The 12,483-nt window shown below is 41.2% G+C and overlaps 1 protein-coding gene across 2 annotated transcripts in view; it reads right to left on the reverse strand.

Moving 5' to 3' along the window:
- pcsk5b (proprotein convertase subtilisin/kexin type 5b) overlaps positions 1-12,483 on the reverse strand; it is a 371,873-nt gene that overhangs the window by 43,032 nt on the left and 316,358 nt on the right. For both annotated transcript variants that reach the window (XM_043712351.2, XM_043712341.2), the window contains exons 26-27: positions 11,643-11,785; positions 516-719 (exon numbers count right to left, since the gene is read on the reverse strand). In XM_043712351.2, the coding sequence (XP_043568286.1) occupies positions 516-719; positions 11,643-11,785 (347 nt within the window). The remainder of the gene's footprint in view (positions 1-515; positions 720-11,642; positions 11,786-12,483) is intronic.

Genomic DNA, 12,483 nt, shown 5'->3' on the forward strand with positions numbered 1-12,483 from the left:
AGCTGTAGCTTGCTACTATTTGTCCTACAGTGACTTGCCAATAACCACAGTCTATAGTTTCAAATGAATTGGTAATGATCTGACAGTTGTTCATGCCTGCGGAAAAATGGAGAACATTGGGGGTGGTTAAGAAACTCATTTACCTGCAAACTATTCTGGGGTTTGAGGTTGAGGTTTTGCTCTGATTAAACATTAGGGCACCTTCCTGTACAAGCATCACTTTATGCATGAACTACATGTAATTCATCATTTTTTTTGTTTAAACCAAAAATATCTTTGAGTTTTTTAACAATCATTGCTTGTTCATTTTAAATTGTCTGCTAACAATTGTTAAGATGTAATTAAAAACATTTAATTTATCTATCAATAAAATTGCTTGTACACCCAATTCTTCCACCTTGTGTCTAACCCATCGTTTGTATTTCAGCAAACATTAATAACATTTCACAATTTGAAAACGGATTCAGCATCCAAATCTAATTTCCTCTCCAGCATTTATGGTAGATATGACTCACCTTGCCAGTAGGTTCCTTGTTTACAGCTTATTGAAAGATCAGAGATGCATTTTCCATTCTGTAATATATACGAGCTCTCACAAATATCACAATCATCAAAGCTGGGACCATGGCACATACTGCATCTGGGGTAACAACTCTCACAAACAGCACTATCTTCATTACCATAGTAACCACTTGGACAAGTTTGCACACATTGACTCTCTGAAATAACACAAAGTTACATGATCTCAATTATTAAATGGCCAATTTTCAATTGCATTTCATGCGCACAATTGGAGGATTCCAGTGCTTTTTCTTATTGAAATAAGTGGCTTAACAGTGTATAATTCATAGTTTAATGTTGCTTTTTGCTCAAAAATACTTAATAATCAAGTTAAATAGGACAACACAGAAGGATTGCTTTGCTGAACAGTTTCAATTTGACAGAGCAGGTTATTTAAATAAAACAAGATTGAATTAAGAGACATTAGGGTAGAACTTCCACAAGTGCCCCAGTTGTCCATCATAACTTTGGCTGAAAGCACAGGGCTAAGGCTTAAGTGCTGTCTGTTTAAACTTCACTGATGTTTCTCCCACAATTAGAATTTTATGGAAATTCTGAAAGTAAAGAACATGACATTCATGTCAAGGATGAAACTTGGAATTTCATTAAAAGAAAATTTGGACAGATTGGCAGAATAAAATGCAGCAATGAATGGATGTTCCTTCCAAGTTACAGAGATTACAGTTAAACAATAAACTGTAATCTCTCCCTCATTATGGGCATTTAAGCGGGCATTGGATAGGCATATGGAGGATAGTGGGCTAGTGTAGGTTAGGTGGGCTTGGATCGGCGCAACATCGAGGGCCGAAGGGCCTGTACTGCGCTGTATTGTTCTATGTTCTATGTTCTATGTTCTAATAAAGTTATTTTCTTTAGAATGGCGAGAAATGAACTATCAAGCATTTAGATTTGCATACAACAAAGCATGTTTAAAAAAAACCAAAACGCTTCCCAAATTGGCAGAAGGACAAAAAAGAACAAGCCAAGAAGAAAGGTTAGAAGATATCTGAGCGATGTGATTTGCAAAGGCTTTTAAATATGGAGAGACGGATTGATTTAGGAAGGTAATTTCAGTGAGAAAAATGAAGATGGTTACAAATTCTGGTCCTGGTTATATATAGGGATCCAGGTGAATTTTTGCATTGTTTTCTCTTTCAGGGTCTTGGGGGACAGTAGGAAGAGACTGCTAATGCAACAATGAGTAGAACTGGAAAGGTATGGAATGGAGTGCCAAATATTATAGATGTATTGAATGTTGCAAACAAACCACTGGTGCGTTATAGTTGAGGTAGAGTGCAGACTCCAATTCCCCTTTATAGTTGGGGTATGGTGCAGTGTCCCATTCCCCTTTATAGTTGAGGTAGGGTGCAATCTCCAATTCACTTTATAGTTGAGGTAGAGTGCAGACTCCAGTTCCCCTTTATAGTTGAGGTAGGGTGCAGTGTCCCATTCCCCTTTATGGTTGAGGTAGAGTGCAGACTCCAATTCCCCTTTATAGTTGAAGTACGGTGCAGTGTCCCATTCCCCTTTATGGTTGAGGTAGGGTGCAATCTCCAAGTCACTTTATAGTTGAGGTAGGGTGCAGTCTCCAATTGTCCTTTATATTTTGAGTCTATAAGACCATAAGATGTAGGAGCAGAAGTAGGCCATTCAGCCCACCAGATTTGCTCCACCATTCAATGTGATCATGGCTGATCTGATAATCTTCATTTTGCTGCCTTTTCCCCATAACCATTGACTCTCTTGCTGGTTAAAGACCTGCCTATCTGGGACTTGCATATAACTAATCACCGAGCCTTGACAGCTCTCTGCTGTGAAAAGAATTTCAGAGATTGATTATGCACTGGAAAAAAATAAACCGTCTTCATCTCTGTCTTCAATGGACAGTCCCTTACTCTGAGATTATGTCCTCTGGTCTTAGACTTTCCCACAAGATGAATAAGCTCTCTGCATCCGCCCTATTAAACCCTCAAGTAATCTATATGTTTCAATAAGATCTCCTCTCATTTTTCTTAACAAGCTCAATCTACTCAACCTTTCCTCATAAAGTAATCCCTCCAAACCTGGATCAACCTAGTGAACCTTCTCTGGACTGCCTCCAATGCCAGTATATCTTTCCTTAGATAAGGTGCCAAAACTGTTCTTAATATTCCAGCTTTGGTTCAACAAGAGACTTGTACAGTTTTTCTGCTCCATTCCCTTTGAAGTAAAGTCTATTTGCCTTCCCTATTTCCTGGTGAAATTAGATGCTATCTTTTTTGTGATTCATGTGCAAAACTTCCAAATCTTATACTGTAATTTTCTGCAGTTTTCTGCATTTAATCAATATTCCGCACCTCTATACTTTCTCTCAAAGTGTAGAGCCTTACATTTTCCCACATGATACTAAATTAGCCAAGTTTTTGTCTACTTGCTTACCTTCCCTATCATCCTCATTATTTGCCTTCCCAGCTGTGTTTGTGGCATTCAGAAACTTGGCCAGAGTACTTTCATTTTTGTTATCCATGTTATTAATATCTACTAGAATTAACTGTGGCTTCAGCACTGATCCCTACAGCACTCCAATAGTCACTAGTCGCCATTCTGAAAATGCTTCCTTTATCACAATTCTCTGTTTTCTATTAGCTAGCCAATCCTCTATCCATTCTAATATACTGGCCCAAACAGAATGGGCTTTGTTCTTATTAAGTAGCCTTGAGTGCAACACTCTATTTAACGTCTGGCTGAAACTATGCTGTCCCTCCTTGATTTTATTATTCATTTCTAAATGTTCTGCTTCACCTTCTTTAGAATCTACTCTAATACGAAACTGCCAAGCTAGCTGGCTATTTGTTACTTGGTTTTCTATCTCCTTCCCTTTTTGAATAAGTGTTTTACATTTGTTGCTTTTTAATCATGTGGGACTTGTCCTGAATCTAAGGATTCTTGGAAGATTACTACCATTTTCTCTGCACTGGCTTCTTGTACAATCCTTAAATGCAAACCATCAGGTTAGAGGCTTGTCAGCCTTTAGCCTCATTAATTTCCTTAGTTCTTTTTCACGTGAAATTAGCAGTGGTAGAAGACAAACCATTATTGAGTCTTAATGAGAAGAGGAACTAATATTAATAACAAGATGCAGTTTGTTACATGATAGCAATAAATACAAGTTTCAGTGTCTTCTTAGCTATAATTACAAAACCTATAAGGAGCCAGAGATGACATTTCTGTTCCATAATACTAGGTCAAAAATCATACAAGACCAGGTTCTATTCCAATGGGTTTATTTGAAAACACAAGCTTTTTGGAGTGCTGCTCCTTCATCAGGTGAAGGTTCAGTGCTCCAAAAGCTAATGTTTACAGATAAACCCGTTCGACCAGAACCTGATGTTGTGTGATTTTTTAACCTTGTCCAACCCAGTCACCTCCACATTATGGCCCATTATATTAGGCTCCTTCTTCTTTACCCAGCTCACTACCAATTAATGAGTCATCCCTGAGAATTCTATATGACCTTGGGAGCATATAAGAACCCACAATTCATTCCAGTTTCTGTTTCTTACATTCAGTGGAAACATGCAGCCCCCAGCTATCCTTTATGAATGGACAGAGAAGAGGATGTTACGAGTGGTGGGGATGTCAATATTGTTTCCAATTGGATGAAAAAAGTGTTTGGGAAGAGATTTAGGGATGGGGGAGATTACAGTCAAAAGATGTAATGATTTGTAAACTGGATGAATACTTAACATTTGCTAAGTTGAGAAGCAGGGAATCAGTGCAGGTAACTATTGATGTGGTGATCATTCGGCAATACTGGACGTGAACAGGGTGTCAACATCCAGCCTTGGGATACTTGGAATTTGTGAATGGTGGAGGAAGTGATGCCATCAGAGAGAATTGAAATGAGAAAGTGTGGAGATGAAAAATATCAAATGCGATAATTAGAGAGCCTGGTGTAAGAGCATACAAATGCAAACTAATCTATGCCCATGGATGATGTTGGTAGGAGCAGCAAGGAGATAAGCAAGAGCACAAATCATAAGGTGGGGGTCTGATGTGGTAGAGGTAGAAAATAAACCATTCCTGGAAATGCATTTCTTGCATTCAGGCAAAATCAAATGGTGCAGAAGTCTGGACTCTGGACCTGCACTTCAAAAAGGTAGGAAATAGATACATATCAAACATGGAAAAAAGTTTGAGGATGAGAGTTCATACTGAAGAGAAAGTGAGGACTGCAGATGCTGGAGATCAGAGCTGAAAATGTATTGCTGTAAAAGCGCAGCAGGTCAGGCAGCATCCAAGGAGCAGGAGAATTGACGTTTCGGGCATAAGCCCTTCTTCAGGACTTATGCCCGAAATGTCGATTCTCCTGTTCCTTGGATGCTGCCTGACCTGCTGCGCTTTTCCAGCAACACATTTTCAGCTGAGAGTTCATACTCTCAAGCATTCAGGAAGAATGACAAATCTGACTTTGTGTAAGGCTGCTTTGCACTGTGAGAAACTATAGTGGCGTGCGTCATGTTCAATGTTTCCATTAGTGTTAGATTATGCTAATCTCATCAGAGGTCCTTGTAAATTTTTAACAGATTAATCCTGGAGTTGGAGCCAGTGAGTCAACTTGACTGCTTCCTCGACTGAATGTTCTGGACAGCCCGGGACCGAGCAAAGTCACATTGACACAGAACTACTCTAAAATTCTGTGATGTTTAAAGTCCTGTAAATAAACTGTTTGCACTCTGAATCAGGGTCATCTCTGCATTGCTGTGGCTGAAATCAGATAGATAGGATATATCACAACTTAATCCAAATTTAACAGAGGAAATTGAACAAAGTGTTTGGGAGAGGTTGGTATAGATCTTGGAAGCTTACAAAACTAGTTTGAAGAACTAGGGAAAAAATTGAATGCTGGGAATGGGCAATAGGTGCAGAGAATGGCTGGGGTGCAGAGAGTTTTTCAGGATCAGAGTGACTGCAGCAATTTTGAATGAGAGAGGGATAATGCTTGAGGAAAGCATTGGCCAGAAATGAGTTCAATTATCAGGAAATGGATGGACAAGGCGTTGTGTGAGAAGATCTGTATGAACTTCGTTTACAGATTGCATGTAATAGAAAGGAGAAACATAATTGAAAGTGAAAGGTTCAGGACTAAAGATGATGAGATCCAAGCAAGAGGTAGGTTGAAGGCTAGCCAGGGAAAGAAATGACAGAAACAGTTGCATGATGGTTTTTAGCTTAAGGAAAAATAAATCAATGAAGGTACTCACAGTTGAAGTCAACAAAGAGAAGAGAGCTGAGGAGACATTTGAGAATCAGAACAAGCAGTTTAGAATTGCCAGAAACAAAAATATAAATTGCTGGAAAAACTCAGCAGGTCTGGCAGCATCTGTGGAGAGAAAGCAGAGTTAACATGTCGAGTCCAGTAATCCTCCTTCAGAACTGAGTAAGTGAAGTAATACATTTGGGTGGTTACGTTACCTGAAACCCTACTTAGGTAGTGTCTCCCACCCATCCTCCTCCTCTAACCAAAAAAAAAGATTCTGTGCGCCGGATTGGTAAGATAACTAGTCCTTTATATTCTTTATTTTTCTACAGTCCCTTTAGGAATTTAAAATAGTGGGAATGGCAGTTAAGGCAGTTGAATATTCCTCCACCGGTGTCCCTGCTGACTTCATCTGCGGGAAGTGCACCCAACTCAAGCTCCTCTCAAACTGTGTTAGGGAACAGGAGCTGGATGATCTTTGGATCATTCAGGAGGTGGAGAGGGTTATTAAGTAGTTACACGGAGGTAGTCACACCTCAGGTGCAAGAAAATGGCCGATGGGTTGCTGTCAGAGGATGGAAAAGGAACCAGCAGGCAGTGCAGGGATCCCCTGTGGCCATTACCCTCAACAACAAGTATACTGTTTTGGATACTGTTGGGGGGGAAGGGGTGGAGTAAACCATGGGGTGCAGGTCTCTGGCACAGAGTCTGTCCTTGTTACTCAGAAGGGAAGAGGGTAGATGGGCAGAGCATTAGTCATTGGGGACTCCATATTTAGGGGGACAGATAGGAGGTTCTGTAGGAACAAGAGAGACTCACGGTTGCTGTGTTGCCTCCCAGATGCCAGGGTTTGTGATGTCTCAGATTGTATTTTGGGGATTCTTGAGGGGGAAGGGGGAGCAGCCCCAAGTCGTGGTCCACATAGGCACCAACAACATAGGTAGGAAAAGGGATGGGGATTTAAGGCAGAAATTCAGTGAGCTAGGGTGGAAGCTTAGTGTTAGAAAAAACAGAGTTGTTATCTCTGGTTTATTGTCCATGCCACGTGCTAGTGAGGTGAGGAATAGAGAGAGAGGAGTTGAACACATGGCTACAGGGATAGTGCAGGAGGGAGGGTTTCAGATACCTGGATAATTGGGGCTCATTCTGGGGTAGGTGGGACCTATACAAACGGGATAGTCTTCACTTGAACCAGAGGGGTACCAATATCCTGGGAGGACAATTTGCTAATGCTCTTGGGGAGGGTTTAAACTAATGCAGCCGGGGGATGGAACCTAAATTGTAGTTCCAGTGTACAGGAGATTGAGAGTAGTGAGGTCAGAAATGAGGTTTCAAGGTCGCAAGAGTGTACCAGCAAGCAGAAAGGTGGTTTGAAGTGTGTCTACTTCAACCGCCAGTAGCATCCGGAATAAGGTGGGCGAACTTGCAGCATGGGTTGGTACCTGGGACTTCGATGTTGTGGCTATTTTGGATACATGGGTAGAACAGGAACAGGACTGGTTGTTGCAGGTTCTGGGATTTAGATGTTTCAGTAAGAACAGAGAAGATGGAAAAAGAGAGGGAGGTGTGACATTGTTTGTCAAGGACAGTTTTACGATGGCAGAAAGGGCATTGAGGACTAATCTGCTGAAATAGTATGAGCTGAGTTAGAAACAGGAAAGGAGAGGTCACCCAGGTGGGAGTTTTCTATAGGTCTCCAAATAGTTCCAGAGATGTAGAGGAAAGGATAGCAAAGATAATTCTGGATAGGAGTGAGAGTAATAGGGTAGTTGTTATGGGGGGCTTTAACTTTCCAAAAATTGACTGGAAATATTAATACATCGAGTACTTTAGATGGGTCAGTTTTTGTCCAATGTAAGTCTTCCTAACACAGTATGCAGACAAGCCAACAAGGGGCGAGGCCACATTGGATTTGGTACTGGGTAATGAACCTGGCCAGGTGTTACATTTGGAGGTAGATGAGCACTTTGGTGATAGTGACCACAATTCGGTTATGTTTACTTTAGTAATGGTAAGGGATAGATATATAATTCAGGGCAAGAGTTATTCTCGGGGAAAGATAGCTATGATGCAGTTAGGTAAGATTTAGGATGCATACAACAGGGAAGGAAACTGTGGGAATTGGGCACAATTGAAATGTGGAGCTTATTCGAGGAACAGCTACTGTGTGTCATTGATAAGTATATACCTGTCAGACAGGGAGGAAGTGGTAGAGCAAGGGAGCCATTATTTACGAAAGAAGTTGAATCTCTTGTCAAGAGGAAGAAGGCTCATATTAGGATAAGATGTGAAAGCTCAGTCAGAGCACTTGAGTGTTATAAGTTAGCCAGGAAAGACCTAAAGAGAGAGCTAAGAAGAGCCAGGAGGGGACATGAGAAATCATTAGCAGACAGGATCAAGGAAAACTCTAAAGCTTTCAGGAATAAAAGAATGATGAGGGAAAGATTAGGGCCAATCAAGGATAGTAGTGGGAAGTTGTGTGTGGAGTCCGAGGATATAGGGGAAGAGCTAAATGAATATTTAGCATCACTATTCACACTGGAAAAAGACAATGTTGTTGAGGAGAATATTGAGATACAGGCTACCAGACTTGATGGGATTGAGGTTCACAAGGAGGAGGTGTTAGCAATTCTGGAAAGTGTGAAAATAGTCAGGTCCACTGGGCCAGATGGGATTTATCCTGGGATTCTCTGGAAAGCCAGGAAGAAGATTGCCGAGCCTTTGGCTTTGATCTTTGTCATCATTGTCTACAGGAATAATACCAGAAGACTAGAGGATAGCAAATGCTGTCCCCTTGTTCAAGAAGGGGAGTAGAGACAACCCTGGTAATTATAGACCTGTGAGCCTTGCTTTGGTTTTGTGAAGGATAGGTCATGCCTCACAAACCTCATTGAGTTCTTTGAGATGGTGACCAAACAGGTGGATGAGGATAAAGCAGTTGATGTGGTGTATATGGATTTCAGTGAGGTGTTTGATAAGGTTCTCCACAGTAGGCTATTGCACAAAATACGGAGGTATGGGATTGAGGGTGATTTAGTGGTTTGAATCAGAAATTGGCGAGCTGAAAGAAGACAGAGGGTGGTGGTTGATGTTCATCCTGGAGTTCAGTTACTAGTGATTTACGGCAAGGATCTGTTTTGGGTCCACTGCTGTTTGTCATTTTTTTAAATGACCTAGATGAGGGCGTAGAAGGATGGGTTAGTAAATTTGCAGATGACACTAAGGTCGGTGGAGTTGTGGACAGTGCTGAAGGATGTTCCAGGTTACAGAGGGACATAGAGCTGAGCTGAGAGGTGGCAATTGGAGTTTAATGCAGAAAAGTGTGAGGTGATTCACTTTGGAAGGAGCAACAGGAATACAGAGTACTGGGCTAATGGTAAGATTCTTGGTCGTGTAGATGAGCAGAGAGATCTCAGTGTCCATCTACTTAGATCCCTGAAAGTTACCACCCAGGGTGATAGGGTTGTTAAGGAAGCATACAGTGGGTTAGCTTTTATTGGTAGGGGAACTGAGTTTTTTGGATCTATGAGATCATGCTGCAACTGTACAAAACTCTGGTGCGGCTGCACTTGGAATATTGCGTACAGTTCTGGTCACTGCATTATAGAAGGATGTGGAAGCTTTGGAAAGGGTTCAGAGGAGATTTGCTAGGATGCTGCCTTATATGGAGGGAAGGTCTTATGAGGAAAGGCTAAGGGATTTGAGGCTGTTTTCGTTAGAGAGAAGAAGGTTGAGAGGTGACTTAATTGAAACATATAAAATAATCAGAGGATTAGATAGGGTGGACAGTGAGATCCTTTTTCTTCAGATGGTAATGGCTAGTATGAGGGGACATAGCTTTAAATTGAGGGGTGATAGATATAAAACAGATGTCAGAGGTTGTTTCTTTGTTCAGAGAGTGATAGGGATGTGGAATGCACTGCCTAAACAGTAGTAAACTTGCCAACTTTAAGGGCATTTAAATGATCATTGGATTAACATTTGAATGAAAATGGAATAGTGTAGGATAGATAGGCTTCAGATTGGTTCCACAGGTCAGCGCAACATCGAGGGCTAAAGGGCCTGTACTGCGCTGTAATGTTCTATGTTCTAACTGATAATAGCTCAGAAAAGATTAGTAGTTATGCAGAAGATGGGATAAAGAGAGAGAGGAGGAGTAAATGATTGGTGGAGATAGAGCCTAGAGAGAGAGAACAATAGTTGGACAGACAAAGTGATGGACTTGGTGGTGTGTAGAGATAGGGGAAAGACATGAGGGAAGGTGCTCAAGTCCTAAAATTGCTGAACTCGATCTTGAATCCCAAAGGATGCAGAGTTCCCAAGTGGAAAATGCAGCCTTTGGCTTGCGCTGAGCTTTGCTACTCCACTGCAGCAAGCCTGAGGCAAAGACCTTGACCAGGGAACAGGGCAGTGTGTTGAGCTTGCAGGCAACTGGAAACAAGAATGATCCTGAGCTTCCAGTTGCCAGCCACTTCAACACATCAACATATTCTTTGGCCAACATCTTTGTCTCAGTCATGCTGAAGTGCTTGGCTTTCTGCTTGGGAACTCTTGAAGCCTTCTGAACTCAATATCGAGGTCAATAATTTTAAGGCTTCAACACCTTCACCCATGGCTTTTCCCTACCCCAAACACCAGGCTTTGTTACCACTTGGGCTGCTACCACACACAACCCATTATCAGCTACCAATAGTCCCCATTAGCAACTATTCATTCTTCCAGGCTGATCTTTACCCATTTCTTTGTCCAACTAATTTTCTCTCTTGTTGGGCTCTATCTCCATTTCATTTACTCCCTCCCCACACCTCATGTTCCGCATAAAATATTTCCTAGCTATTATCAGTTCTGAAGAAGGGTAACTGGACCTTATATGTTAACTCTGCTTTCACTCCACAAATGCTGCCAGTACCATTGGGATTTTCCAGCAATTCCTGTTTTTATTTCTAATTTCCAGCATCTGCAGTTCCTCCTATTTTCAATTTAGAATTCTCCTCAGGTTGCTATGAGGAATCTAGAAATTGGAGCTTTTTGTCTGAACTTGTCAGAATAAAGATGTAGGGAACAGACTTGAAAAAAGGCTGTAGACAGCCAAACTCTTCTGTATTACTGTAGCAAAGTCCTGCCTAATTAGAGTCTACCTGCCTGGTCTGAGAATTAAGATTGACAGTTAACTGTTCTTGCTGTATCTCCATGCCAATTATGGCCCAATACCCCCTTCCCATTTTGTATAAAATATTGTCTCTGCTTTTAATTCTATTTCATTCATCTTTGTTTTGATGAGTGCAAGGGAAAAAGTTTCAAAGTCTAGTCTCCTTTTAGCAGTGTTTAAGTTCTGTACTTTCCACTGTGGAGAGGAAGGCATCGATCTGAAGAAAGATCCCTGGACTTGAAATGGTAACTCTGTTTTCTCTTCACAATTGCTGCCAGACCTGTGCAGTTTCTCCAGTGTTTTTCCTTGTTTCAGATCTCCAACATCTGCTATTCTTAACTTTCTATGAAAGCATGGTAATGACTGATTTGATCAAGTTACAATTCCTGTTAATAACGGAATCAGTTCAGTGATAGATATACTTGATGAAGAAAAGAAAGAACAGAGGAATCATACAAGTGAAAAAGACCAGCATTGGCATTAAACCACAAAATGTGCTAGGAATACTGCAGCTGATGCTTATTTTCAATTAAACATTTAGCAGCTCTAACAGTATTGATGTCTGAAAAAAAATCATTACTCTTATTGGCAGACACTTACATATAATCACAGGCATTGTCAAAAATTTCAATGTAACCTCATGCTTGTTTAATGTTGATCAGAATTAGAATTGCTCAGCCAGGCTTTACTTACCTGAGAGGAAGAAGCCAGTCTCACACCAATAGCATCGTTCTTCATCACAGTCAATACAATTCTCGTGACAAAGTCTACACTCCATCGTAGATTCACTTTTAAATGTTTTGGCTGGACAAGTCTCATAACAGCGTTGGTGAAAACTAGAGTCAAGGTTTTACAAGATCACAATGTTAGCATGAGAGCAAAATACACTGATTATCCCAAGTTACTGCAGATACACCAAAATGTATGGTTGAAATATTTGCCTAGAAATTCTGCTAAGATTCAGGAATCCTATTTCTAACACTTGGATAGACAAAACATTATCCATAAATACATTTAGATGACTATTCAGGAATCTCTACAGCCAGCAGGGGAGATGATGGTTACTGAAACCCTACCCCCTTTTTGCTAATATGCCACATTCTGAGAGTTATATGTCCAACAGCAGTCAGCCATTTTGATGTCTCCTGTGAAAGGAAAAATATGCAAGCTAAATGTGGGTAGTGTTGCAGGTGGATAAGGAGGGGAATACTGTGCCAAGGAGGTATGGGACAGGGTGATGGGTGGGTGATAAGGGCAGAATGCCAACTGGGTGAAGTCGGGATTTGGGTAAGGGATTAGCATGGCAGGTCAGCGATGAGTTAGAGAGCAGGAAAATCTGAGTGTTTAGGTGAGAGTGACAGAGGTGGTAGGAGTGCTTGTATGTGTTAGACTGAGATGAAGAGGGCAAAGCAGGTCTGAGTCTGGGACCCATGTGTGTTGTAATGGCTGTGAGGATGGTGTGGGGTCAGATCGGGACCTGGGTCAGATACTGTTATGTTGCTGTGTCCAGTGAGGGTCGGGTCCAGTTCAGCAT

Source organism: Chiloscyllium plagiosum, unplaced genomic scaffold, assembly GCF_037043375.1.
Source record: "Chiloscyllium plagiosum isolate Xiang-an unplaced genomic scaffold, Cpla_swu_hap1 HiC_scaffold_2, whole genome shotgun sequence".
Classification (NCBI taxonomy): domain Eukaryota; kingdom Metazoa; phylum Chordata; class Chondrichthyes; order Orectolobiformes; family Hemiscylliidae; genus Chiloscyllium; species Chiloscyllium plagiosum.